This window comes from Scleropages formosus, chromosome 6 (genome assembly GCF_900964775.1).
Source record: "Scleropages formosus chromosome 6, fSclFor1.1, whole genome shotgun sequence".
In the NCBI taxonomy this organism is placed as follows: domain Eukaryota; kingdom Metazoa; phylum Chordata; class Actinopteri; order Osteoglossiformes; family Osteoglossidae; genus Scleropages; species Scleropages formosus.
This window is the reverse complement of record NC_041811.1, coordinates 35,950,036-35,975,073: the sequence shown is the minus strand read 5'-3', so window position 1 is coordinate 35,975,073 and position 25,038 is coordinate 35,950,036. Positions and strand designations below refer to the sequence as shown.

Here is a 25,038-nt window from a genome sequence, read left to right as displayed (position 1 = left end):
GAATGACGTGAAAATCAAAAAAACGTCCAGTGAGCCGAAGTTCTGCAAATGGCGACGCCTTGTTGTTGAGAGGTTGGAGGAGAGTGGCCAGACCGGTTTGAGCCAACAAAGGCAACGGTAACGTCAGTAATCACTCTTTTCAACTGCGCGAGCATAAAAGCATCTCAGAATGCACAACATGTCGAACCTGGAGGCGGGTGGGCTACAGCAGCAGAAGACCGCGTCGGATTCGATTCCTGTCAACCAAGAGCAAAACTGAGGCTGCAGTGGGCACAGGCTCACCAAAACTGAACTGTTGAACGCTATATATATATAGAGAAACGTAGCCTGGTCTGATGAATCTCGATTTCTACTGAGGCACACAGATGATAGAATTAGAATATAGTATCAACAGTATAAATCCATAGATCCAACCTGCCTTGTATTAACAGTCCAGGCTGGTGGTGGTGGTATAATGCTGTGGGGAATGTTAATACCAGTCAATCATCACTTGAATTCCACAGCCTGTCTGACTGTCTTTGCTGACTATGTGCGTCACTTTATGGCCACAACTACCCATCTTCTAATAGCTACTTCCACCGTGATAATGCACCATGTCACAAAGCAAAGTCGTCTCTGGTTCCACAAACATGACAATGAGTTCAATGTTCTTCAGTTGCTTTCCCAGTCACTGGACCTGAATCCAGTAGAACACCTTTGGGATGTGTTAGAACAGGAGATTCGCAGCGGAAATTGCGTGACGCAATCAGTGATGTCAACATGGACCAGAAAATCAAAGGAATGTTTCCAACATCTCGTGGGCCACATGCCACCCAGAAGTGAGGCTGTTCGAGAACAACGGGAGAATGGCCCACCCGCTACACTATTGGTATGGTGTTTCTAATGAAGTCACGGGTGAGTGAACGTTTACCGAAAAGCAGGTTAAACAGGGCAGCTGTACTTTTCTCGGGATTTCGACGTGTTCGAGGAGCACCACCTCCGTACCGGGCGGTTACGAGACGACGACGAAGGTCCTGTGGAAGTCTCGCTGATCATGTGCTCTCACGCTCAACACAAACTGCTTCTCACGGTGTGATTTACCACGTCCGAGGAGAAACGCGCAAATAGCCGCAAATATCAACATTACTACCCCTGCAATTTTTTTAAACCTGAGAATCAACTGCCTTTGTATTCTTTCTTTAGTTATAACTGTCTTTCATTCCACTTTTAACTTTTCATTTTCACATTCAGCTTTCTTTCGCATCTTCATTTCTTCTCACACAGCGACGCCCCTTCTTCAAGTGACTTTTTCTAGGGTTTATCTTGAAGGCCAAATATTTATTTCGATAGTTCAGGGTAGAGGTCCGGTTTCTTCTTTTCGTCCTTTGCACTTTTTTTGCGCATTTCGTAAACTAATTTGCCGCATCCTTTAGCTTTCTTAGGCTCTAATGTACAACTGTGGACATTTCGGTGTAAAATGATGTAAATACTGTATTCTGTATGTGAGTGCAGGTGGCCTGTGGAGGAATTTCTCCACCACGTATTTCTCTTACAATCACGTGACCTTCGGTAACAGCGAGCGTACGGTATATCGTCCACTGGAAATTCAGCGTAAACCTGCTATAGTTGTTCTGATGTTCTAACAACAAAGTGTTAACGACTGTGGATATTTTTACTGATCTGTGGTGTAACAAAGAACGCATTATTTGTCCGCTTTTACTATATTGGCTCTAAAGCGTTGATGCAGCTCCTGAGGGTCTTTGCGTCAGAAACGCGATTTCCAGTCAAGTGTGGTGAATGAAGCGTTCGTTACTTGAGAAAAGAAAATCTTTGAAGGAAAAATGTCAATTTGCTTGAATTTATTCAAACTCAGTTCTTACTGTACGGTTTGTTACAATCGTTTTTATTCATTCGAAAAAAAAGCTACGGTGATCACAATGTAGCCAAATTTTATTACATAGCGATTTTTTTTCCCCCCATTTTCCATTCAGTTTTGATAGATGAAACATACTTTGGCATTAGTTTGTACTGTATGTCAGTTTTTAGAAAAATATTCCACATTCTTGAAATGAGCAAATTTTGGTGAATTTTGGCACCAGGTTCCAATCACCGAATATTGAAGGACCTCTTAGGATCTGATGCTTCCCAGGACATTTCTTTGTACCTTCTACAATGTTCTCGTGCCTTCTAGAATCTTCCATTGGCTGCTACATTTCAGTGCTTTTCCATAATGTTCCAGTGCAGAAAATCTACGTAATTTTTTGTCAATGAATGGCATTTAAAAATCTCTCAGTACAGTTTTCCTTATATGTGTGAGCAAAAATTCTGGCAAATTCTTAAAACACACACACACTTTCAGAACCACTTGTCCCAGACGGGGTCACGGGGAACCAGAGCCTACCCGGCAACACAGGGCGTAAGGCCGGAGGGGGACACACCCAGGACGAGACGCCAGTCCGTCGCAAGGCACCCCAAGCGGGACTCGAACCCCAGACCCACCGGAGAGCAGGACTGTGGTCCAACCCACTGCGCCACCGCACCCCCATTCTTAAAACATTTAGTGAAAAATGAAAAAGCAAGATTTTGTGGCTGAAACTGAAACTCTAGAAAAACTAGTCACCTTCTTCACCTCTTCCAGACTCACTTGGCCCATCGTCTCTTAAGTTCATGTGAGGTATAAATGTTCATGCACCATCACTTTAAGATGATGCCCAAATAAACGTTTACACAGCTACTCCTGTAAAGTAGCGTAAATGTTTATATTTCAAAAAAAAATTATTACTGGGAAGGTGACCAGGAATCGTTGATATTCAGATAAATTTTTATGCAGCTGCTCATCTGGTGAACATTGGTTCATATGGTGGAAAGAAACAAAGTAACTGCACTTAAGAATCACACGTCTGTATTTAAGTGTCTCTTCCTGCTAATGTAATGAACACATCGTATTTTCTATGAGATGTTTGTCGCTAGGGGGCGCGGTGGTGCAGTGGGTTGGACCACAGTCCTGCTCTCTGGTGGGTCTGGGGTTCGAGTCCCGCTTGGGGTGCCTTGCGACGGACTGGCGTCCCGTCCTAGGTGTGTCCCCTCCCCCTCCGGCCTTACGCCCTGTGTTGCCGGGTAGGCTCCGGTTCCCCCGCGACCCCGTATGGGACAAGCGGTTCTGAAAATGTGTGTGTGTGTGAAAATGTGTTTGACTCTCGATCAAACTGGAGAACTCGCTCATCTCACCTGCCTCGTCGGTGAAGAGCCTGGCAGTAACGATCAACTCAAGTCCGTCTTTCTCTCAACATATCGAACCCGCAACCTGGTTCTGCAGATACGTCCTGCTAAATGTCTGCAGCTTTTATGGGACCAAACCAGAAAAGTGCACAAAGTGTTTTATTCAGATTTTATTAACTGAGGAAGCAAGAAACAAGCAACTTTTGACTTGAGAACTCACTTCCAGTGTCTGTAAGTGGAGGACTCAGCCCAGGAGTGTGCAGTGATTTTACCAGTCGAGAACATACAGAAAAACGTCTTCTTTTTGCTCCATAACGATTTTTTTATGCTTTACCTACTACGGTAGTAGACAAAATGTTCTTTGACTCCTCACTCACTTTCCTTAACTGCCAGTTCTAGTCAGGGTCGGGGCAGTCCGGAGCCCATCCCAGAGGCTTAGGGTGCGAGACGAAGAAGGGAACACCCTGGATGGGACACCAGTGCACTGTAGGGTAGCTGGACACAGTCTCTCACACGTGCACAGGCTACGGCCAATTTAGGATTGCCAATTAACCTGAAATGGGTGTATTTTGAAGGTGGGCGGAAACAAGAGCACCTGGAGGAAACCCACGTGAACACGGGGAGAACATGCAAACTCCACACAGGCTGAGTCGGATTGGAACCTGTGGCTAAACAGCCCAGACAGTGTGAGGTCGCAATGCTGCCCGCTGCCCCCCTGTTCCTTAACTACCGATACCCGCCCCACTCAATTTTTTCCAGTGTCCTTGTCGGTTCTCCACATATTGCTGAGCCCCGATCTGCTGTATCAGGTTTCTTTGCTTTATTTTTATTTCATAAAGTCGGACGGCCGTGTCCTCGGGCAGCAGCGAACACGAAACTCCGGTGTTTCGCTTGGAATTTTTCTCTTCTAGACAAATTTCTGTAGGATTATGTTCAGCCACGTCCCTTTATTCCAACGTTAACCCCTTCGCCCCAGTCTTCAGAAAGGAGCCCAAGAGGCATTCCAGGCACACACAGCGGAATGCGACAGTTTCCTTCCACGTGTAGAAATGTCTCTCCATCCCTGAGAGGCTGCTCTCAGAGGATGCCAGGTTTTACCATGTTGTTGAGCACTGAAACACGAGGCAGCGGATCTATTCACACTGGAGCCCAGATTTAGATAAAAATGACTTATATTATTGCTTATGTGTATTTGACCTGGGGGGGTGCAATGGCGCAGTGGGTTGGACCGGGTCCTGCTCTCGGGTGGGTCTGGGATTCGAATCCCGCTTGGGGTGCTTTGCGACGGACCGGCGTCCCGTCCCGGGTGTGTCCCTTCCCCCTCCGGCCTTACGCCCTGTGTTGCCGGGTTGGGCTCCGATTCCCCGCGACCCTGTATTGGACAAGCGGTTCTGAAAATGTGTGTGTGTGTATTCAACCTTCACCTGTAACAGTGTATTATGCACACACATATGGTGCAGCTGGCAGTGCTGTCTTTCAGATGCTGTGTTTGGACCCAAAGGTTGCAGGTTCTAATCCCACTGCCGGATGTAGTACCCTTGAGCAGGGTACTTACCCTAAAATGTTCTAGTAAAATGACCCAGCTGTATATCGATAAATAATCGTAAGTAGCTTCATATTGTACGTTGTTTTGGAGAAAGCGTCAGCTAAATGAATGCACAGAAATATCTCGGAAAACACTTTGTATTCTATTCTCACCTCATCCGCGATAATTTCCAAAAGACAATCCATCTCTGAAACTCTCCCAGGAGGACTCGGGAGAAGTGCTGGTGTACCGCTGTACGCAGAAGGGGCCCAGATCAGGAGAGCTGAGGGGGGTTACTGGGATTCGCCGTCACATGGCCGACCGGGGAAAGACGTGGATTCGTGAGCGTAGAACCACAGTTTTGACTTCTACAAAGGTTGCGTTGTCCGCTACAGCAGGGCCACTCGTCCATTTTCATATGCAGAAAACGACATTAGTGCCAGTAATTTCCGCAAAGGGCAAAAATGTTCCCTGCGGACCTCAGACCTGCGGATGCGTCCAACATTCTGGGAAGCCACTAAGAGTTGTACGTCATCGTGTCCAGGCCGACATATTAGTGGCCGCAACCCTGTTACCGCAAATTGGCAGATAATCCAACTACTTTACCGCAGTGAAACCGTGACAAGGGGAAGGAAAACCTGGGGGTGTTGGGTGGGGGGGGGGTCGTTACTGCGATTTTTTTTCTCCTTAATTCTCTTGAAATGCAGCTACTCGTGATGAACGTTGCTTCATGTGGTGGAAACAAACTAACTGCTCTTAAGAATCACACGTCTGTATCTAAGTGTCTCTTCCTGCTCATGTAGTGAACACATTTAATTCATACAATTAATACATGTAAATGTAAATGTAAATGAGCTCAAGAAGTTCACCACTCCGGAATGACAGGTCCTGTCCTCAGCTCTTGAGCCCATTGCTGTTCCCACAATTTGAAATATTTGACAGCATCTACGGTAAAATAGAAGCACTGGTTCAGGTTGAGGCTGTATTAGTTTACTTTACTAGTGTAAATAATAGGGAGCCGCACAGCTGAGTCTGGTCACTTCAGAACTGTGCATTTCTGGTCTAATTTACATAAGATAAGGGCAGAAAAGAGAAGGATGTTTAACATGTAAAGATGGAGATCAAGAAATAACATATTTCTTTAATTTGTATTTTATACGAATATTAAATTCTTATGTGTTTCAATTTCATTGCAGCCCAGACAATGAGAACAAGGAAGGAGAAGAATTTTGTATCGTCGATGTGAAAAAGGTATTGTGTTGAAAAAAATCTATGTTTTAGTGTAGTTTTTGTAATAACATGAAGGTTTTTGTGACGTTTTTCAAAAATCAAGTACGTTAAATTAATTCATTTATTGCAGATAATGCTAAGTCGTCGGTGTTTTTTTCTGATTTTAGAATTTTTTTCTTTTTTAAAATCTTTTCATTAATTGTTTATTTTTTATTACTTCGGTAGTAATTCAGCTCAACTACAAATTACAATTTGTGTTTTATTTTTGTTTTCTAAAACTAATTCGCCGCAGCTCAATGGAAATGTCTATCAATGAGGTAACGGAACCTTTCCGTCCGCATATTAATGACTCGTTATTGATTCTTCCACGGTATTTATGTACTTTTAAAAAAATGACTTTAATGTACTTTATACTCTAATATATTTCTTTTTTTAATCTTTTATTAGCCCACTCTACTTTTATTATCTCTGTGTCTTCTTGTCACTGTCATTCTGTCTGTGCTGTGTAAGTTTCTGTCACCAAGACGAATTCCTTCCTTGTATACTATGTGTAAACATACTTGGCGATAAAGTTCATTCATTCATTCAATATTTCAATCATTCGGTATGTTTAACATTAACTAATAAAGAAGGGTTCACCTGCAAATGTGTAACAAAATTGAGGCCAAGTTACTGTTGTCTCGTTTTTAGAGGGACAATACAATGAGAATGTGAAGTAACTTGAAGAAAAAACACACAAGTACTTACTAAAAAAAATAATAATACAATACATTCAGGTTGGAAGAAGCGCGTTTCGCGCGAAACTCCGCCTCCTTTATTACGTCACACCAATGGGGGCCTTTGTGTAGTGCGCACGTGCAGCGAAGCGGCCGCACACTAACGCGTGTGCTGATTGGACGGCGAAAAAGCGAAAAAATAATAACCGCACGATACACGTGGCTTTTTTCTTTCCGACGCCCGCCTTTACCTTGCGGCGTCGGTGGTTTTATTAGCAGCCCGTTGATACGAGTTATTCGTGTTAAGCGGCTGGAATTTCTTTGTTTCGAGAGGAGGCGGGATACGTGGAGAGCGCGCTAAAACTACAAGTTCCGAACGCGCTCGCGAGGAGGTGTGGTCACGCGAGCACCATAAACATGAGAGCTGAGGGGCTCCCCTCCGCTGAGTCTGGCTTATCGAAGACAGACGTGAGCTTTATAGGTGAAATCAGACGAGCCGCTTTGCTGTTCGCCATCACGTGCGAGAGACGCACTTAACGTGCCCGTGCTTGGAGCGCGACACGCGGAACATCGTCTGGCGCGCGCAGCCCGCGGAGGGATCAATCAATGCGAACGCGCTGACCGACTGAGTGATTATTTTTGCGCCGATAAAATAATCCGGTACAGCGCGGTGTAAAGTGTCTCTCATTAAGTAACGGGCAATTAATTGTTACTTTTAATAAATTACTTGCCGGGGCGGGACTCGAGCGAGTCGCACGTCGTAACTTATGGCTGTTTCCAGAACCAAGTTAGCAGTCGGGCTCGGAATCGCGGGGATCCTCACGGCGGTTTTTGGGGTCATTCTCGTGTTCGTGGGACCGATTGTCATAGACGACCAGATAGTGAAGGTAAGTAGAGTAAAGCGAGGGCGAGATGCTGCGCTGCAGTGTTGTGAAAAGTCAAAGTACCTCTGCTCTGGGTCCGCTCGGGTCGGGTCGGGTCGCCCCGGAGTCCGCTGCTGTGTCTGTCCGTCCGTCTGTCCGTCCTGGGGTTTGATGCGATTCGACCGGAGCGCAGACATCACACGATCATGTGTGAACACGAAGGGAAGGCGGGAGCCGAACCGAACTGATCCGCTGAGCGTCTTCGGTTTGTTTTGTGTCAGTTTGTCGTGTCGCAGCGATCGTGCTTAACTTAAGTTCGGGGCGAAAGGAAGGAGGAACCGCGTTAATTGAACACTTTTCTCGCTGCTTTTCACTCCGTAACTTCAGCGCGGCCGTTCTTACCCTGTTTCGAACTCTGTTTTACTGCTTCACCTGGATACAACTTGTGGTGAGAAACGCTATACGCTGAGGACCGCAGCAGGGGGTTTAAAGTCACGATTCTAGAAGGACCTACAGATATAACACACTCTTACATTCTTAGAAAATTTAAATGTAAGATAAGGATTTACCAGGTTTTTGTGACGCCCCTCTGTTATATACATATATGTGTAGATCATCATGTACATACATCTACACACTTACAGCTCTTAGGAACATCTCCATCGTGGTCGTGTCTCCAATGGGGACGACACCTGTCAACTGTTTATTCAGAGGTGTTGAAACACTTTCCAGAGCTTTACTGGATACAAAGGCTACAGCGACACAAATATTTAATTTAACGGTTGTGATGGAAATCTGCGGTCCCCCCCTGCACTCGTACCTTCTTTGGATGTTATTTAGTGAGCGAACTTAAGCGGGGACTTAATTCATATGAGGTTCATAAGATGCGCTTTGCTCTGGGGTTCCTCGGAGTTCCTCAGGGCTCCTCTCTGGGACCCATAGCGGTCTGGGCGCGAACACGTTTTGGACACTCGTAATGCTGTTTTCATGCCGTTTATGTTCTTTTTACCTCTGCAGAAACGCCTCAAGTATGTCAGTATTATTATTGTGAGTGTTTGCCAGAAGTCAGTGTGGAAAAATGTACCACATGCAGAGTAAAGGGCAATCTGTGAAGATGCATTGGTCAACTTGCATGCAGCTGTATCTTGAGATTTATAAATTATTTTATATATTGATTATTTAATATTATGCATTTGGTCTTTGCTCAGATTGTCATCTGGAATTTCAGTGGAGTGACAGGTTTTGTGCTTAATGCTCTTATTTACATGTATTCATTTATCAGGCACTTTTCTCCAAAGCGACGAACATCTCAGAAAATACAATGTGTTCATTACATTAGCAGAAAGACACTTTGATACAGATGTGTGATTCTTAAGTACAGTTAGTTTATTTTCACCATATGAACCAACGTTCATCACACAAGTAGCTGCATAAAACTTTATTAAAACATCCATGATATTTAAGCATGAAAGGCTCCTTCTGCGCCGTCTTATATGTGCTAAATGTTAGATGAGTGTCCTAGATGGCTGTTTTCACATTTTTCAGAACCGCTTGTCCCATACAGGGTTACGGGAGCCTACGCGGTAACACAGGGCGTAAGGCCGGAGGGGGAGGGGACACACCCAGGACGGGACGCCAGTCCGTCGCAAGGCACCCCAAGCGGGACTTGAACCCCAGACCCACTGGAGAGCAGGACCTGGTCCAACCCACTGCGTTACCGCACCCCCTCTGTTTTCAGCCAGTGTATTTTGTAAATGGGTTATTTAATGGTTGTGTAAACCCCTCTAAGCCAAATGTTGGAAAGGGGGGAAATAAATGAGATGTGATCACCGTTTTCTCTTAATCATAAACTATTTGCGAGTATCTTCTGAACAGTTACCGATGGCGTCATTTCGTACCCCATGTACTTAAAGGCTCCGATAGTTACAGTTTTGCTGAATGTTACTGCGACGTTCACCAGGCATATTTCAGCTTGTTATATTCGTAGCAGCAGACAGGATTTCATAACGGTTTATTGCTTTCTTCTGAAAGATCATTGTTTTGGGGTTGTGTTACACAATAGTACTCATTCTTCGGTGACAATTCCCAATACCAGTGTTTGAATGTTAGAAGTGAGTCAATCTTTTTTTAACTTGGGCAACGTGTGCAGTCACTAAAGAGCTGGTTTAATTCCTTACGTAGCCTACCACACCTTCCCTTCTGTACTTTCTACTTTGTCTGCTCCAGTATAATGCACATACGTGAAAACCATTGTCTCTTGTTCCAGAATGTGGAGATCAACCCAAAAAACAGTCTGTCTTACACCATGTGGAAAGACATTCCTGTGCCGTTCTTCATGTCGGTCTACTTCTTCAACGTTCTCAACCCCAAAGAGATTCTTCGTGGAGAGAAGCCGATGGTGGAACAAAGGGGCCCTTATGTCTACAGGTATGACTTTTCCTATGCACTCTGTGAAAGGTGCACCACCTCCATGAAAAACATATAAATAAGAAAGCCAGTACAGTATTTCTGAAAAATGTGAAAGTCAAAATTCAAAGTCTTCCGTTATGTTGCCTCCTCTTCTGTGAGAGGATAAAATGTGAACCCCATAAATAAGAGTTCCCTGGGAAAAAAAAAAAAATCAAGCTTTCATATTTATTATGAGGGGTCAACCCACTAAAAATATTTAGAACGAAAATTCAAATGTACTTTTAAACATTTTAGATTCATTTTACATTGAAAAATGCATGAGGGTCTAGATACTTTTAGCACAGGGAGCGAATTGAACATTGTGTAATAGGAAATAATGTCTTCTCATATATACACAATTAGAGTAAAAAAAAAAAAAACACTGCTACTGTGTTCCCTCAAACCTTTCCTAATTTAAAAAAAAATACAAGTACATTTCATTTAACTGATGCTTTTTCTCCAACGTGACTTATTCACCCATTTATACAGCTGTGTAATTTTACTGGAGTAATTTAGGGTAAGTACCTTGCTCAAGGGTATTACAGCCGAAGGTGAGGCTCAAACCTGTGACCTTTGAGTCCCACGGCAGGAGCTTTAACCGCTATGCTACCGGCTGTCCCCAGCAATACATTTTGATCTAATTTGACCTGCTTTCTAAATGGGTGTGTCGTTGTCGGCAGCGTAACACTAAGTTTCATTGCTGAAAAGATGACTAGATGAACATGCGAGAAGTGATTTGAGTGACTTGCTGGCTGCTGGTGTGAGGATTTCCGTTGCTCCTCCGGTCAGAGCTGTGCTCCCCTGCAAGGCGTCCGGTTTGAGTTGCGCGAAGAGGCCGAAGCTCTTGCAGGAGGGCTGTTGCGTAACCGTCCGACGACTTTTTCCTCAAAAACACTTGTGCTCCTTAAACATGCAGAGGACCAGTCAAAAGCTTGAGTTTACCTTGCATGTCGGGTGCTTTCCTGATGAGACTCAAAAATATGACCTTGACATAATTTTATTGTTTTTTTTTTTTTTTTTTTTTTTAAAAGAAAAAAGGGTTTTGCAGAAATATTCAGCCCTCACATATAATACAGTAATACCTCCTTTTTCTTCAGTAATACTTTGTGTTAAGTGTGTATCAGTTTTGTGCTGCTCAGGCACATTTTTCTGTGCAGTTTTTTTTGGTTGCCTGCGTTACACTTCTGGACTGTGTTGGGTGTTGATCTTTTTTGAGGTTCTGTTACCTTTTTGATAATGAGACCCAATAAGCTTAAGTTGGGTTGTTATTATTACATTAATATATTTCTCACGACATTTTCACTGTCACGGATGGGAGTACTTGCACCTCTCTCCTGTCTCTCAATACTGCTCAACGTGGAGTGTTATCTCCTTATACCAGACACAAGTCTTCCAAGGTTTTCCTTGACCCAGTCCCAGTCTAGAGGAATTTTACCTGTTGTAGGAATACTCTGTTCCAGACACTTCTACAGCAAGCCATATCGCAGGCACAAATGAAGCACACACAGAAGTGAAGCCAATATGGTGAATAATAAAGGAAGAAGTAAATCATAGTAAGTGTAATAGGGACACCCAAACTGTAATTTTGAGATTTTGGTGTGTGTGTGTGTGTGTATGTGTATATATATATATATATATATATATATATATATATATATATATATATATATATATATATATATATACACACACACACTCATCCCTCAAATAATATAATTTGTTCTTTAGTCATCCCACAAATTCCCCTTGAGAGGTTTTGAATACTTTTTTAAAAAAGAATCTAATCCCAGATAAGAAAATGTTTTCTGACCATAATTTACAGTAAACGTAGCATGTTGTAGACAGGCCGACCACTCTACAACTGTCCTCCCCCCCAAAAAAAAGGGTTGAAATAAGGGGTGTGTTTTTTGTGGTATGTGACCGAGGGAGGCCAGTCCTTGAAATGCATGGAGTGGTCAGTACCTTGTCATAGGGCTTTACTGTGGTAGCTATTTTGAGGTACTCTGTTGCAATAAATGTATAAATGCAAGAAATAAATGATTGTCTTAAAATTCCCATATGTAGCTTAAATTTTCAGTGGTATTGCCCATGTTTCATCACTTAAAATGGATTGTTACCATCAACCTGTAGGCAATATAATACTGTTTGGAGTTTCTTTATACCTTCAGTACAAAATGCGTTTTTTTTTTTTTTTTTTTTTTTTTTTTAAAGTTAAAAAAAAAAAAAAAAACGTTGTCTGAAAGTGATCACTAATCAAAACGATGGTCAAATCAGTATATTCTGGATGTTATCGTGAGAAATGGAAATGTTTCAGTGGAAGGGACTGGTATGTGTACATAATGTTGATGTCCTTCATTCCCCGTGACTAATCTGTGGTGTTTTCTGGAGATGTTTGTGCAGTTCATGGGTGACGGTTTGAGCTCTGCTTTCCCACCATGACTTCCTGATTTGCAGACAAGAACAGGCACATGATTGGTTGAAACATGCGTGTAAGGTGTCGTATGACTTTGTCCGATCACCAGGAAGCAACAAAAACTTGCTCTTTGGAGAAATGCATGACAAAGGGCTTGAGGAAGACCCTACAAGTTCCTCAAAGAGTCATATGCAGTAAAGAAGTGCTGAGTGGTTGTAAAAATGTCTTGACTAGAACAGTTTCTCAGTTTTGAGATGTTAAATTTGAGGAACTTTGACTTCTGATTGTCACGACATCCTTGTGACAACATCGTTGCTGTAACGTTGCATCGTGTATCTTTCGAAATGGGGCTGTGGGAGCGTTCGCTCAAGCCATGACTTTCACCGTTGCCCTCCCTCTTCTGTAGGGAGTACCGTCAGAAGGACAACATCACGTTCCATCCGAACAACACGGTGTCATACCTGGAGTACCGGCAGTACCACTTTGTGAGGGACATGTCTGTGGGCGACGAGTCTGATGTGGTCGTCATCCCGAACATGCTGGTTCTGGTACGGGCTTTACGCTTTTTATGTCTGTTACTCCATCAAAACCATGGTAAAATCCTCCCGAATTCCCTGAAAACATCTGCAAAGTGATACACAGTGAAACGGCACAAGGACTAAGTCCAAGTCTGAGGAGCATCGGTTTGACTAAGGCTTTGACGATACAGTTGGGTTCCTGTCATGAGGCTTTGTCTCTTAACTCCTTTGTTGTCAACTTGCTGTGCTCTGTTCCTCTACCCCTCTGCCAGGGTGCAGCAGTGATGATGGAGAAGATGCCGCTTCCAGTGCGTTTGGTGATGAGCGCCACGTTCACGACCTTCAATGAGAATGCCTTCCTCAACAAGTCCGTGGGCGAGCTCATGTGGGGGTACGACAGCGAGCTGGTGGACTTCCTCAACAAGTATCTCCCGGGCATGCTGCCGACCACGGGCAAGTTTGGGCTTTTCTCTGAGGTGTGTACTTGTTTCCTGACCGGCCAGTTCTGCACGCGTGTGCATGTCACAAGGAAGTCCTTGTGTGCCTTTCGCTGGCATTTCCTCAGAAGGTTGTTCCTGTTGCGAGATCTCTGTTGGATTCAAGTTGTCATTTGTGTCCAGAACCTGCAAAAAGAGGGAGCGGGGGTTTCTAAATGGGTCAATTTGAGAGGATGATGACCCGGTGTTTCTCGACCTGCCTGTAGTTCAACAACTCCAACACTGGGCTCTTCACGGTCTTCACGGGTCAGGATGACATTAGGAAGGTTCACAAAGTGGATTCCTGGAACGGGCTTAAGAAGGTGAGTCAAATGACTCGTGTGACAAAGAACACAGTAGATACAATGACATTTGTTCGTTGAGCAGACCCTTTACCCCAAGTGTGTACGTGTTCTCGCCCTGTCCGCACGAGTTTCTCCCAGGTGTCTGCTTTCCTCCCACATTCCAAAGATGTGTTTTCGGTCAGCTGGTTGCTCCACGTTGCCCTCGGTGTGCATGTGTGAGCTTGACTGCCCTGTGATGGTCCGACGTTCTGTCCCGAGCATAGCCTGCCTTACACTTGTGGAATAGGCTCCGGACCACAACAACCGTGTATTAGGAGAGGCAGTTAGTTACTGACAGCGGAAGGACAGACTTTCTCTGAAGTGACACACAGCTGAGGGTTCACGAAACTGCATTTTGCAACTGACAAAGAGTTGTGATCAACGGACACATTTATTGAACGTTTTCCTGATAACATGACTTTTTGCGTGAGTAGCTGCTGGACGGTACGAAGGGCGCCGTGTGGAAGCGGAACCGTTAGGTTGCAGAAGACATTGCGATGTTGGGATACACAGGTGGTCCTTGCCTTCCAAAATATGCGACCAGCACTTACGATGGCCGTCCCATTAATGTTACATTTATTCATTTAGCAGACGCTTTTCTCCAAAGCAACTTATATCTTACAGAAAACGCAATCTGTGCATTACATCAGAAGACAATTACGCGTTTGCATTTATGTCTAAGTACAGTTAGTGTCTTTCCACCCTATGAACTAATGTGCATCGCATAAGTAGCTGCATAAAACTATCGGAAGATCCGTGATTCCTGATCACCTTCCTGGTAATTAAGTGTTTTTGGAGATACACAAACATTCATATTACTTTACAAGAGTAGCTGTGTAAGGGTTTATCTGGGCATTATCTTAAAGTTATAGTGCATTTACACCTTACATGAACTTAGGAGATCATGGGCCAAGTGAGTCTGGAAGAGGTGAGTTTTCAGATCCTTTTTAAATGTGGACAGGGATTCAGCAGTTCTAAGTGAAAGAGGAAGTCGTTCCACCACAACGGAGCCAGAACAGAGAACCTCCGTGCTTTACCTGGCATACGCGGAATCACCAAGCGGGCAGGTGTAGAAGAGTACAGTGGTCTGGTTGGAGTGTAGCGGTTGAGTCTTGTAAATTGCTGGGAGCAGTTCTGTTGACACATTTGTAGACCATAACCAGGGTCCTGTATTAGAGTCCTGATTGGTTTTTGCAATGAGAACTGCACCATCTGGTGTGCAATAAGGTGGGCGTGCCACCCTGCACCATCAGCGGTCCTGTTTCATTTATAGGAATGTTTTGTTTTGTTTTGTTTTAGTGTAGTGTTTCAAGTTACATTTGTGTAGATTAGCTAGTTGCAGAAACTGTAAATATTATGCTGGTGCAGATGTGAAAAAAGCAAAAGAAAACAGATTTAGAGATGAAAGTGAAAATAATAGTGCAGCACAGAAAATGCCTCTTAGTGTCGTTTTAATAGGACTAATTTCATAAATTAGTGTGAAGAAGGAAAAGACAAATCCGTGTTATCCAGTGTAGCATTAGTGCATGTTAATTGTCATGACGCAACAGCTGGTAGCCTAGTAGACAAAGCTGCTGCCTTTAGACCCAAGGGTTACGGGTTTGAATCCCACCTCTGGCTGTGCTACCCTTGAGCAAGGTACTTACCCTGAATTGCTCCAGTAAAAATTACCCAGCAGTATATATGTGTAAATATTTGGAAGCTTGTCTGGTTATAATTATAACCAAACGTTGTAAGTTGCTTTGGAGAAAAGTGTCAGCTAAATGAATAAATGTAATTGTTTATATATCTGGTTTATATTGTGCACTGTAAGGGGGTTTGTGAATTATGAAGCTGACTTGTGGTGAGGTCGTTGGAGCGGAACTCCTTCGTAATTTGAGGACGTCCTGTAGAGGCGCTGGAGCGGTAACGCACTTCTGTAGTGCGGCGGGAAGCTCATTCTCCTGGTTTCCTCTACGAGTTTTTAGTGTCCCTCGCAGGTTGAGGGAGGAACCCTGTCCCGGTTCTCCGGAGGCTGCTTAACCACCCTGTTTCGGGCTCCTGTTTGAGCTCTGGGAAAGGACCCACATCACGCTTCGAGAATCTGGGCGGACTTCTCCGGAAACATTTCTTCAGTCTGACTCGGCTCTGTGCGCCTTTCCTGCCGAACTGGGACTCGTTGCTCCTCCCTGGAGCGAAGGGTCACCAGTTAGTTCAAGTTCCTCACCGGGTCTGTTTGCTTGGTGCAGGTGAACTACTGGAGAACGGAGCAGTGCAATATGATCAACGGAACAGCAGGCCAGATGTGGCCACCTTTCATGACCGAAGAGTCTACCCTGCCTTTCTACAGTCCAGATGCATGTCGGTAATGTGATTTACTTTGTTGTTATTTAAAAAAAAAAAAAAAAAAAAAAAAAGTGGTAGCTGTCACCAGGTCCCTTATCTCATGACGTTTCTAAATGGAGACCTTTCAGGAATCGTTTGGTGAAATTATAGCACCAATAGGAGTTCCTGTGCATTTTAAAAATCCCCCCCCCCCCCCCCTTTTTTTTTTTTTTTTTTTTTTTAAAAAGATTATTGCTCACATGATTGAATGACATACATGATGTGACATTTTTCACACGTCTTTTGTAGAAGCCCCTTCTCCTCCCAGTTGAGTCATGGCCATTAGTTGAATACTCATTTTGTACTTCATGGAAACTACAGCGGTGCTCACCTCCTCTGAGGAACTCGCTCGGGGGACTGGAAATTTGAGGCTCGATTGTGATGGAAGAGCTCCATTTGAGAACCAAATTGTGCTCGTTGACTAGTTGGACAGATGTTCTCCTGTGAGCAACAAGCAGGAGGGAAGCCCAGTGGGAGAGAACTCGCCAGTGTACCACGGTGGAGGTTTTACAGCGTTGGTTCTGGCTGCGGTGTATACTGTAATTTTACCAGAGTACAACTGAGGAGGTTCCTGCATATCTGATTGGGAAATGGGCTCATTTGCTACTGTGCTTGTAGTTTTTGTGCTTGTGCAACTCTACTTATTACCTGTTGAGCAGCTGACGGTGACCTTTCGCCATCCTCCAGTAGCTCATTTTCATAGCTTCCCATCATCGTCATCCTACTCTTAACGGCGGACTCGTATGTTAGGGTTGGGCTCATCCACAGCACACTTCGCTCGTTCTGCCCAGGTCGATGGAGCTGGTCTACGAAAGGCCCGGGGTAACGAGTGGGATCCCTTTCTTCCGCTTCGTGGCGCCCAAAACCCTCTTTGCCAACGGGACAGACTACCCCCCGAACGAGGGCTTCTGCCCCTGCCGCCAGTCTGGCATCATGAATGTCAGCAGTTGCAGGCATGGTGAGTGTTTCCGCCTGGGGAAAACCTCCCTCTCAATTCAAGTCTTGGCGCAAACGGCCTTGACGTCTCCCAGCATCCCCCGAGTCGCCGACGCTTAATGTCCAAGTGCTGATCCGATGGCGTCTGTTGTTCCCCTTCAGATGCCCCGGTGTTCATGTCCCACCCCCACTTCTACAACGGGGATCCGGTCTTGCGGGAGTTTGTCCTTGGGCTGAACCCAACGGAGGAGCAGCACGGCCTCTTCATTGACATCCATCCAGTGAGTAACCCCGTCCGCCAGCGGTGCCCCTCTTTGTTCAGAGGAAACGCTGCTTAACGCTGCTTTTTGTGCTCTTCTTTATAGTTTTACTTGTCATTTTTAAGCTTTTTTTTTTTTAATTGATCCTTTTTAAAAAAAAAAAAATTCTTCCCTGTAGGATGTGCAGTGTTAAAATGCATATCGTTTGACAATACTGTAACTGTGCCCACATGTTTATGCTTTTTTTTTTTTTTTTTTTAAATGTCATATTTACTGCTGGAAGTGGAAATGACACAGAAATACAGATTGTGTTACAGGCTGCTATTAGTTCAACACCAGTTAATAAATTAAGTCTCCAGCAGCTTTTGAAGCTGCATTTTGGGCTTTTATACTGTGTGAACATTCTGGGATTTTATACAGTTTATGGCAGTCAGGTTATAGTCGTAATTTCAACATTCATTGGCGTGGCACACATTTCCTAGCCCAAGGGAGCTGAAAATTCTACTTTGAAAATTCGTTGTGTTCATTTCTTGCTTACGCTCTTTCCGGGATGAAGGAAGCATCCGCTCCCTCGGCGCAGTTGCCATCTTTGCTCTGCGTGCTTGTTCATTGCTGACTTTTTGGTTCTGACTCCTTAAAAACAAATCGAGGCTTAATGGTAATTCGAAGGCCAGGAGGCATGATATTAAAGACACTCTGCAATCATAATACTGTGTCTTCCGTTGCTAAGCAACGCATTCTCTGATAGGTTTTTATTTCTGTTCGAGTCAATGTCTCCCACAGTCATTCCCCCCCCCATCCCCGGATCATGATGTTGACATTTACCTTATCAGTTTGGTTGCTGTGCCTCATTATTCCCACAGGTCTAGTAGGGTCACTGCTATTTTACCGTGTAAACGGGAAGGTGGGGGATGAACCTGTCGGCTCGGTGCCAGTGGGCGAGTTGTTTTAGGCAGCATGGCGGGAGGGAGGGTAACAGTATTGTAAGCTTAACTAGCTTTTGGTATTTTTAATATAGTGTGTGTGTGTGTGTGTGTGTGTGTGTGTGTGTGTGTGTGTGTGTGTGTGTGTGTGTGTGTGTGTGTGTGTGCGTGTGTGCGTGTGTGTTAAATATAAGGCAAACAATTTTTAACCAAACACACTTGAAAGCTTTCTTTTACTCTGGTGCCCTTACATGCAGCCTTGATGTGGTGCAGGGTACAGGTGAGCATCTGCACTGAGGGTGACAGTGGCAACTTTGTCTTCGTCTCAACCCCTCTTTTCTACGGCCTGATTTTATATTAGGTGTAAAATAATCCGACCGACAGGCGCGGAACCCGGAGCTGCTCGGCTCTGGTCCGAAACTTCAACTTGGAACTCCGACCCCGGTCATATCGAGGCGCTTGGTATTATCGATTGTACCATTTGACTTTTGTTCATATAGCTGATGCTTTTCCCTAAGGTGACGAACAAAGCTGAGTCTCTTACCATCATTCACCCATTTGTACAGCTGGCTTTTTAACTGGGGCACTTTAGGGCAAGTACTGTTCTGGAAAGTACTAGAGCCAGAGGTGGGATTTGAAGTTGTGCCCTTTGGCTCCAGAGGCAGCAGCAGCTCTGTCCACTACACTTCCAGCATTTTTCTTTGAAAGGCACTTTTTCTATGCATTGTGTTGTCAAACTTGGCAGGTCGTCCAATAGCTTGTGATGCGAGGGGCAGTGTCGACGTGGACAGACGCAGCGAGTGCCGTCTCTTTATTCGTCTCGGCCGGCGTTGACTTTGACACGTCGTCGTGCACTCTCCCCATCGTCTATCTGCCAGCGACAATAAAAGTTGGACCGCTCCCATCATATCTAAATTGGCTAGATAAATATCTTTGTTGCTTTTGCCAGCAGGTTTTGGATCTTGTCACGTGTCCTGTAACCTGTCCCGGTTTCACACCTTGTCCCGCTGCTCCCGCCGTCCTCTCCTGTGACTGCCCCGTGGGACAGCGGCCCGTAGCGTCCGTCTCCGAACTTCGACCTCCCGAGGAGTTTGGCTCCGTCTCGTCCTCGTTTGCGTGGTTGCCAAACCTTGGAGACGTACCAAGTGGTTACTTGTCATATCACGCTCCAAGGACGTTTGATACGCTAATTGGAAATTGCTCTGAGGGTCACTTAGCACAACAGATAATGACAGTATCATGGAATTAATGCCACTTTATAGCTCCAATAAACGGTCCTTTGTGCCCCATAAACAAATCGGCGTGAACAGTGGACCTGTCACACTATTTACTCAGTTATTGGCTTCTCCTGCAGATATCACTTTATTGGTTTGCTTAGCAAAGAAGGGAAAAACTCTGGAGGAGTTCTTACTCAGCAATAATGTTACTGCACTTTTTTTTTGGTCTAGATTAAATGGACACCAGCTTTGAGGTGTCAAATGATACTACATATGTCATATAGGGGTTTGTGTTCAAAGTAACAAAGGTTGTGCTGCAGCACAAGAGCTTCCAAACTATGGGTTCCGTGACATTGCGGGAGAAACTGTATATCGGAAAGAAGCACGTGGTGCATTTCTGCATCAGTCAAGGTGTCGCGGAGACGGGGTTGCATCTGGATGCGATGTAATTCTGAATGGTGACGTTCTTCCATACAATTCCTTTTTTCAGTATCGGTTGTTCAGTGATGTAAAAATGTCTTGTGACTTAGAGGCTTGAAATGGCAATGATCAGGCTTCTCGAGAGGAGTGTGTGTGAATACAGACGCTGTTCTGTCTCCGCTGAAGCTCATTTTAGGCACCGTTTGTTATCGCCGTAACTGATATAATTACAAAAGTCATGTTTGACCAAACCTGTGTGACCTATCGGTATTTTTGCCTTCGTGTTGTTGCTTAAAGGCGTACGAGGCCTGAAACATTCCTTAATTACATACAAATAAAGGCATAAAACATAGGTTATTCAGGGTACTGAACTTTAAAGAAGTTGATGCTTTCCAGTTTTTCTATTCTGGGTGGGGTTAAATAATTGTAAAATAAACCTATTGCTTTGTTGTTTTATATTTTGTTCTAAAGCTTATCGTGTATATTCCGTGCCGTCTCCGGTCAGTCCATTACAGACTGTCCTGTACCTGCATCTGACATGGGCACAGCTGTGCTCCTGAGTGCAACAAATATTTAATGTTTTTTTTTCTTAAGAATTAGTTAATTAAACTAAAGGTCCTTTTTTAGCATAGGAATGACTGAGTGGGGGCTTTGAAGGTCATGTTTTGAAACTCTAACCCTATGGATTAAATAACATTGTGTTTCTAGATTAATCTTTACACAATACACTGTCATTTAGGGTTAAATTTATGGTTTTCCATTTCGAATACACGAAGTTCAGTGTAATCAGTAGTGTAGTAATATTAGAAGTGGAATCCAAAGCATAATGTCACTGTTTTCACCTCTTGGTTTATTTCGTTCCCACTTTTTTTTTTAATTTTGCTGGAATAAAGCATCATCTGGAGAAAGTTTGGATGAAGCGGGCGGCACGGACGGGTGTGGATGCGACACCCCAGTGATGAGGAGGAAATGTGCAAGACTGAATGCTTTAGGATGCACTGTGAGCCTTGCTGAAGCTTGGTGAAACTGATTTACCCCCTCCCCCCCACCTCACCTTTAGCCCTGTATGATTGACAGGAGACCGGGGTGCCGCTCAATGTGTCCGTCAAGCTCCAGCTGAACCTGTACATGAAGAAGGTGCTCGGTATCTCGTAAGCATGGCAGTTTCTTCCCGCTAACTCTTGTCCACCTTTTGTAAGGTTGATAAAGTCGAACTCTTGGTTAAATCTGAGTGTCTTGGTGGCATTTCGATTCGTTTTCTCCACTTCGTATCTGTGCTAAACTTATTCAGGAGGTCAGACGGGAAAAAAAAAAAAAATTGTTTTGTGTTTGTTTTTTCAGTCAAACTGACAGTATTTCTGAGGTGGTGATGCCCATGATCTGGTTTGAAGAGGTAAGGTGGTGTCTACTTAGAACATTAATCGCTCATTTGTAAGTCCTCCCCAGTACAGCAAACCCTCGGTTTCAGGAAATTAATCTGTTCCTGAGAGCAGTGCAGATAGTAAAACTTTACATATAGAAACCATATTTGCCATTGTTTCAAGCGGGTAAAATAATACGTTCCCAGTCCATCCGAAAACCCTAAAACGGCATTTGTGCAGCGGCAGTGCAAGAATGACTGCCGAGGCTCAAAGTACGAGACGGGAGCCCGACGGGGAACAGCTGATGGTACACTAGCGCCGGCTACAGAGCAGTACTGCATTTCCGCTTCACTTGCGTAACAAGTAACTTTCAGATTTTGTTTGGAGACGCTTTGCGTTGATTTCATTATACTGACTTTGTTATGGAAATGAAAAATTATCAAAGGCCCAGAGACCTTATACCGAAGTTTTGATTAAAGGGTTTGTAAATTGAGGGATGCCTGTATGTGCATTGGACCACATAGATGATTCCAGTGAATGTCACCAGTACTGATACTGGAAGTACTGGTGGTGCATCAGCGTTACCATTGAATCGGAATACAGTTCATCCAATTGAAATGAACAAACCCTTCGACCGTAAGTCAGCTGAAATCGTTCACAGTGCACCACGTGTTTCAGAATGGAATCGTCCAGTCTCGGTGCGAGGAGACCACTGTAAACGCTGGTTTTTATTTCGGCCCACCTATCGGTAACTGTTTAAATGACAATTAGAAAAGTAACGTGCCTCAGCCAAGGCTTTGTTAGTAAATCGGACTCCGGTTGCTACGTAATCGGTAATATAGGCTAGACCGTGGTCCTCCTCCCTTGTTTTAGAACTTCGGTCAATTTCTGTGGGAACTGAAACGACCGAACGATTTTGAATGCTGACACTTTTACGCCGTTTCTCATAATTCACAGAAAGGGTATATCGATGGCCCAGTGCGCACCACCTTCTACGTTAACCTGGTGCTGCTTCCCACTATCATGGAAGTGATGCAGTACGTCTTCATCGCACTGGGCCTTTTCCTGGTCCTCTCTGCCTTGTTCTTGAAACTCCGGGACAAGGTAGGTATTGGACCCTGGCATGCCCCCCCCCCCGAACCCAGAGTCCATCCTTTAGTGAGTGCATGGCTTTGCGTTAACACAAGGTCAACTTTGTGTTTTCCCCATCCCAGTTTCCTGCGTTGTCCTCCAATCTTTTTGTTTGGTCTGTTGTACCCCCCCCCCCCCCAGCACATCATGTCCTTTTGACTGCTAAAGTCCCTGTTTCTGTTGTTCTGGCAGGACAGAGCTACATATTTTCAAAAGTCCCTTTAACACAAAATTGTGGCTGTTGAAGGGTCAAAGTACAGTTTGTTCTCTCACACACACACAACTCGCACAGAGTCCTTTACAGTCCACCTTGACCCTACAAACACTCATATTCTGCAGAATACAGTGTGTTGTCACTGATGCAGATTGGGGGGGGACTCCAAGTCTCGCCTAAAGCCATGACCCTTCTCCAGACACTCTTCTCACTCTTACTGTTAGTTATTTGAATGCAAAAAGTGCAGAAAACAGGTGGAATTGTGTTTTTCCCTCAATGTGTTGACTAACACACACACACACACACACACACACACACACCTGTTTTGAACAGCAGAGCTTCTTTTTTTTTTTTTTTTTTTTTTTTTTTTTTTCCCCCCTCCTCCCTTGGAGGCCGAGGAGCATTAAACTGTCAACAGAGCTGAAGGGCAAAGGGTTTCGTTTTGTTCTCAAACACCGAATGAACGATTGCTGTGTGTTTGGAACCTGCCGTGTGAATCCACCGTGAACGAAACTGTAAAACTGTTTCCAGATCACTGTGTGTTATGTTTTGTCTCTGTAAGGCAGCTGTTGTGAATTTTTTTTTTTTTTGGGACATTTACTGATACATGCATGTAAAATCCAACAATCCAAAAAAAAAAAAAAAAATTGGAAATTAGTTTTGCGGGACACTTCTAATCGTCAGAGATCAAACTTAATCGGAACTGTTGCCTGAAATGAGTCGCTGCTGAACATCTCCAAATTAACTGCATGCGCTGCTCGGTCTAATCGGTTATGGAAGCTGCAAATTTTAGCGCTGCATGAATAACGAAATGACGAGGCGCTGAAGGCCGATCCCCTAAACCGTGCGAGAAAGCCGTCGTGAAGGCTGACTGCGTCCTCACCTGAGCGCATTAAATGAGCCTCGATTGTCTTTTAGGACACGGTAAAAGGCACAGTAAGCGACACGAGCGTTAATGAGACGCACAACGAAAAGTTTATCGTGGCCGCAGGTGGGTAGAAACGAGGTTTGGACACCTTGCCTTCCTTCAGTGCTCTTTCTCAGGAGCTGTGTGCATGTGTGTGTGTGTGCTTCTTGTGCCCCTCACTTTTTTTTTGTATGTATTTTGGCTGTGAAACATTTAAAAAAAAAAAAAAAAAAAAAAATTACAGAAATGAATAAACAAAACTTTGCAGTGTTAACCCTCCAGTGTATGGAAGGCAATTAAACTGCTAGGGAGTCTAACTGAAATAGTTGTTTTTGCCCGCTTACCATAGTAAATAAGTCATGGGCCTTACACTGCCCTGGGAACATACCTCATTTCCACACCAGTCCGCCGCCACTCCTAGTGCGGCTATCGGTGACGGTGAACGTGTGTGTCTGCGTGTGTCGCGTCCATCCTTTCGTGGCAGTTACTCTGAGAAACAGAATGATGAGGGGAGACGTGTGTGTGTGTGTGTGTTGTCACACCGACAGGTGTCGGTCAGCGCACGCTAACTGCACAGTCAAACTGCAGCGAAGCATCTCAGTCCCGTGTGGTACAAAGTGTTTGTTTGTTTTTGTTTGTTTGTTTGTTTGTTTGTTTGTTTTTTCTCCATGCAGAAAAGGCTGTTCAGCTCCTCTTTCTTCGAGTCACACACTTGTTGACAGATCCATACGCGTCTATATGTGTACATCTATATAACGAAACGTGTCTTACAGGCTCGTGTGTGTATTTTAAAAAAAAAAAAAAAAAGAGAAAACTGAGGTGCTTCTTCCAAGGATCCTGCTGGATGCAGTAAACGAAGCGTTGAATTCTGCACGTAGCCTGCGAGCCGTGGGCGTTGACGGCCGGCGGTCCTGCTCTCTGTTGCACTTTGACTGTGGGTTCGGGTTTGAGGCAGCTGATAGGGTTTAGGGTTAAAGCTGCCGCCTTTAGACCCAAAGGTCATGGGTTCAAATCCCACCTCCAGCTGTAGTACCCTCGAGCAAGGTACTTGCCCTAAATTACTCGGGTAAAATTACCCAGCTGTTTAAATAGGTGGAGAATTAAGTAATGTAACGCCAAGCGGCTTTGCGGACAAGTGTTGGCTGAATGAACAAACTAAGAGATGTAAGTGAGTTGATGTCCCTGGCACGTTCATGTTCTAACGCTGCCTTCTCTCTACCCGTCGGTGCAGAAGCACGTCTCTGAGGATGCTGCTCGGCGCCCCCCGAGCGCAGACTCGGACCCCTCGCTTTCCGAAAGAGCCCCCTTGCTGCGGGACGCCGTAGACCGAGACTGTCCCGTTCCCCATGTGCTCCAACCCTGATCCCCTCGCATTACTGGCCGTGCGTCCACCGTGCGTCCAGCTGTTTTTCTGTGGCCCGCTGGACTCCGAGCGCCGGAGATCTCCGGCGGCTGTCCGTATCGTGCGGAGACGCCGTTCCCGAGTGGACTTGGACCTGGACCGGTCCAAAAATCCTCTCCCTTTGCACGTCGGATCACGTCCCAATGAAAGAAGAGCTGAGCTGCACTTTGTC

The 25,038-nt window shown here is 44.7% G+C and overlaps 1 protein-coding gene across 4 annotated transcripts; it reads left to right on the top strand.

The window, feature by feature from the left end:
• The first annotated feature begins 6,817 nt into the window (after nt 1-6,817).
• LOC114909065 (scavenger receptor class B member 1-like) lies at nt 6,818-24,762 on the top strand. Of its 4 annotated transcripts, XM_029252904.1 has the most exons (13): nt 6,820-7,556; nt 9,799-9,959; nt 12,800-12,941; nt 13,184-13,387; nt 13,615-13,710; nt 15,960-16,075; nt 16,887-17,053; nt 17,194-17,312; nt 20,929-21,002; nt 21,193-21,244; nt 22,170-22,316; nt 23,476-23,548; nt 24,696-24,762. In XM_029252904.1, the coding sequence occupies exons 1-13, from the start codon at nt 7,437-7,439 to the stop codon at nt 24,707-24,709; spliced, it is 1,485 nt and encodes a 494-aa protein (XP_029108737.1). In that variant the 5' UTR covers nt 6,820-7,436; the 3' UTR covers nt 24,710-24,762. The 4 variants fall into 4 exon arrangements, with proteins under 4 accessions (XP_029108738.1, XP_029108736.1, XP_029108737.1 ...); XM_029252905.1 differs by lacking the exons at nt 23,476-23,548; nt 24,696-24,762 and having other exon boundaries at nt 6,818-7,150; nt 22,170-22,870; XM_029252903.1 differs by lacking the exons at nt 23,476-23,548; nt 24,696-24,762 and having other exon boundaries at nt 6,818-7,556; nt 22,170-22,870.
• The last annotated feature ends 276 nt before the right edge of the window (nt 24,763-25,038 follow it).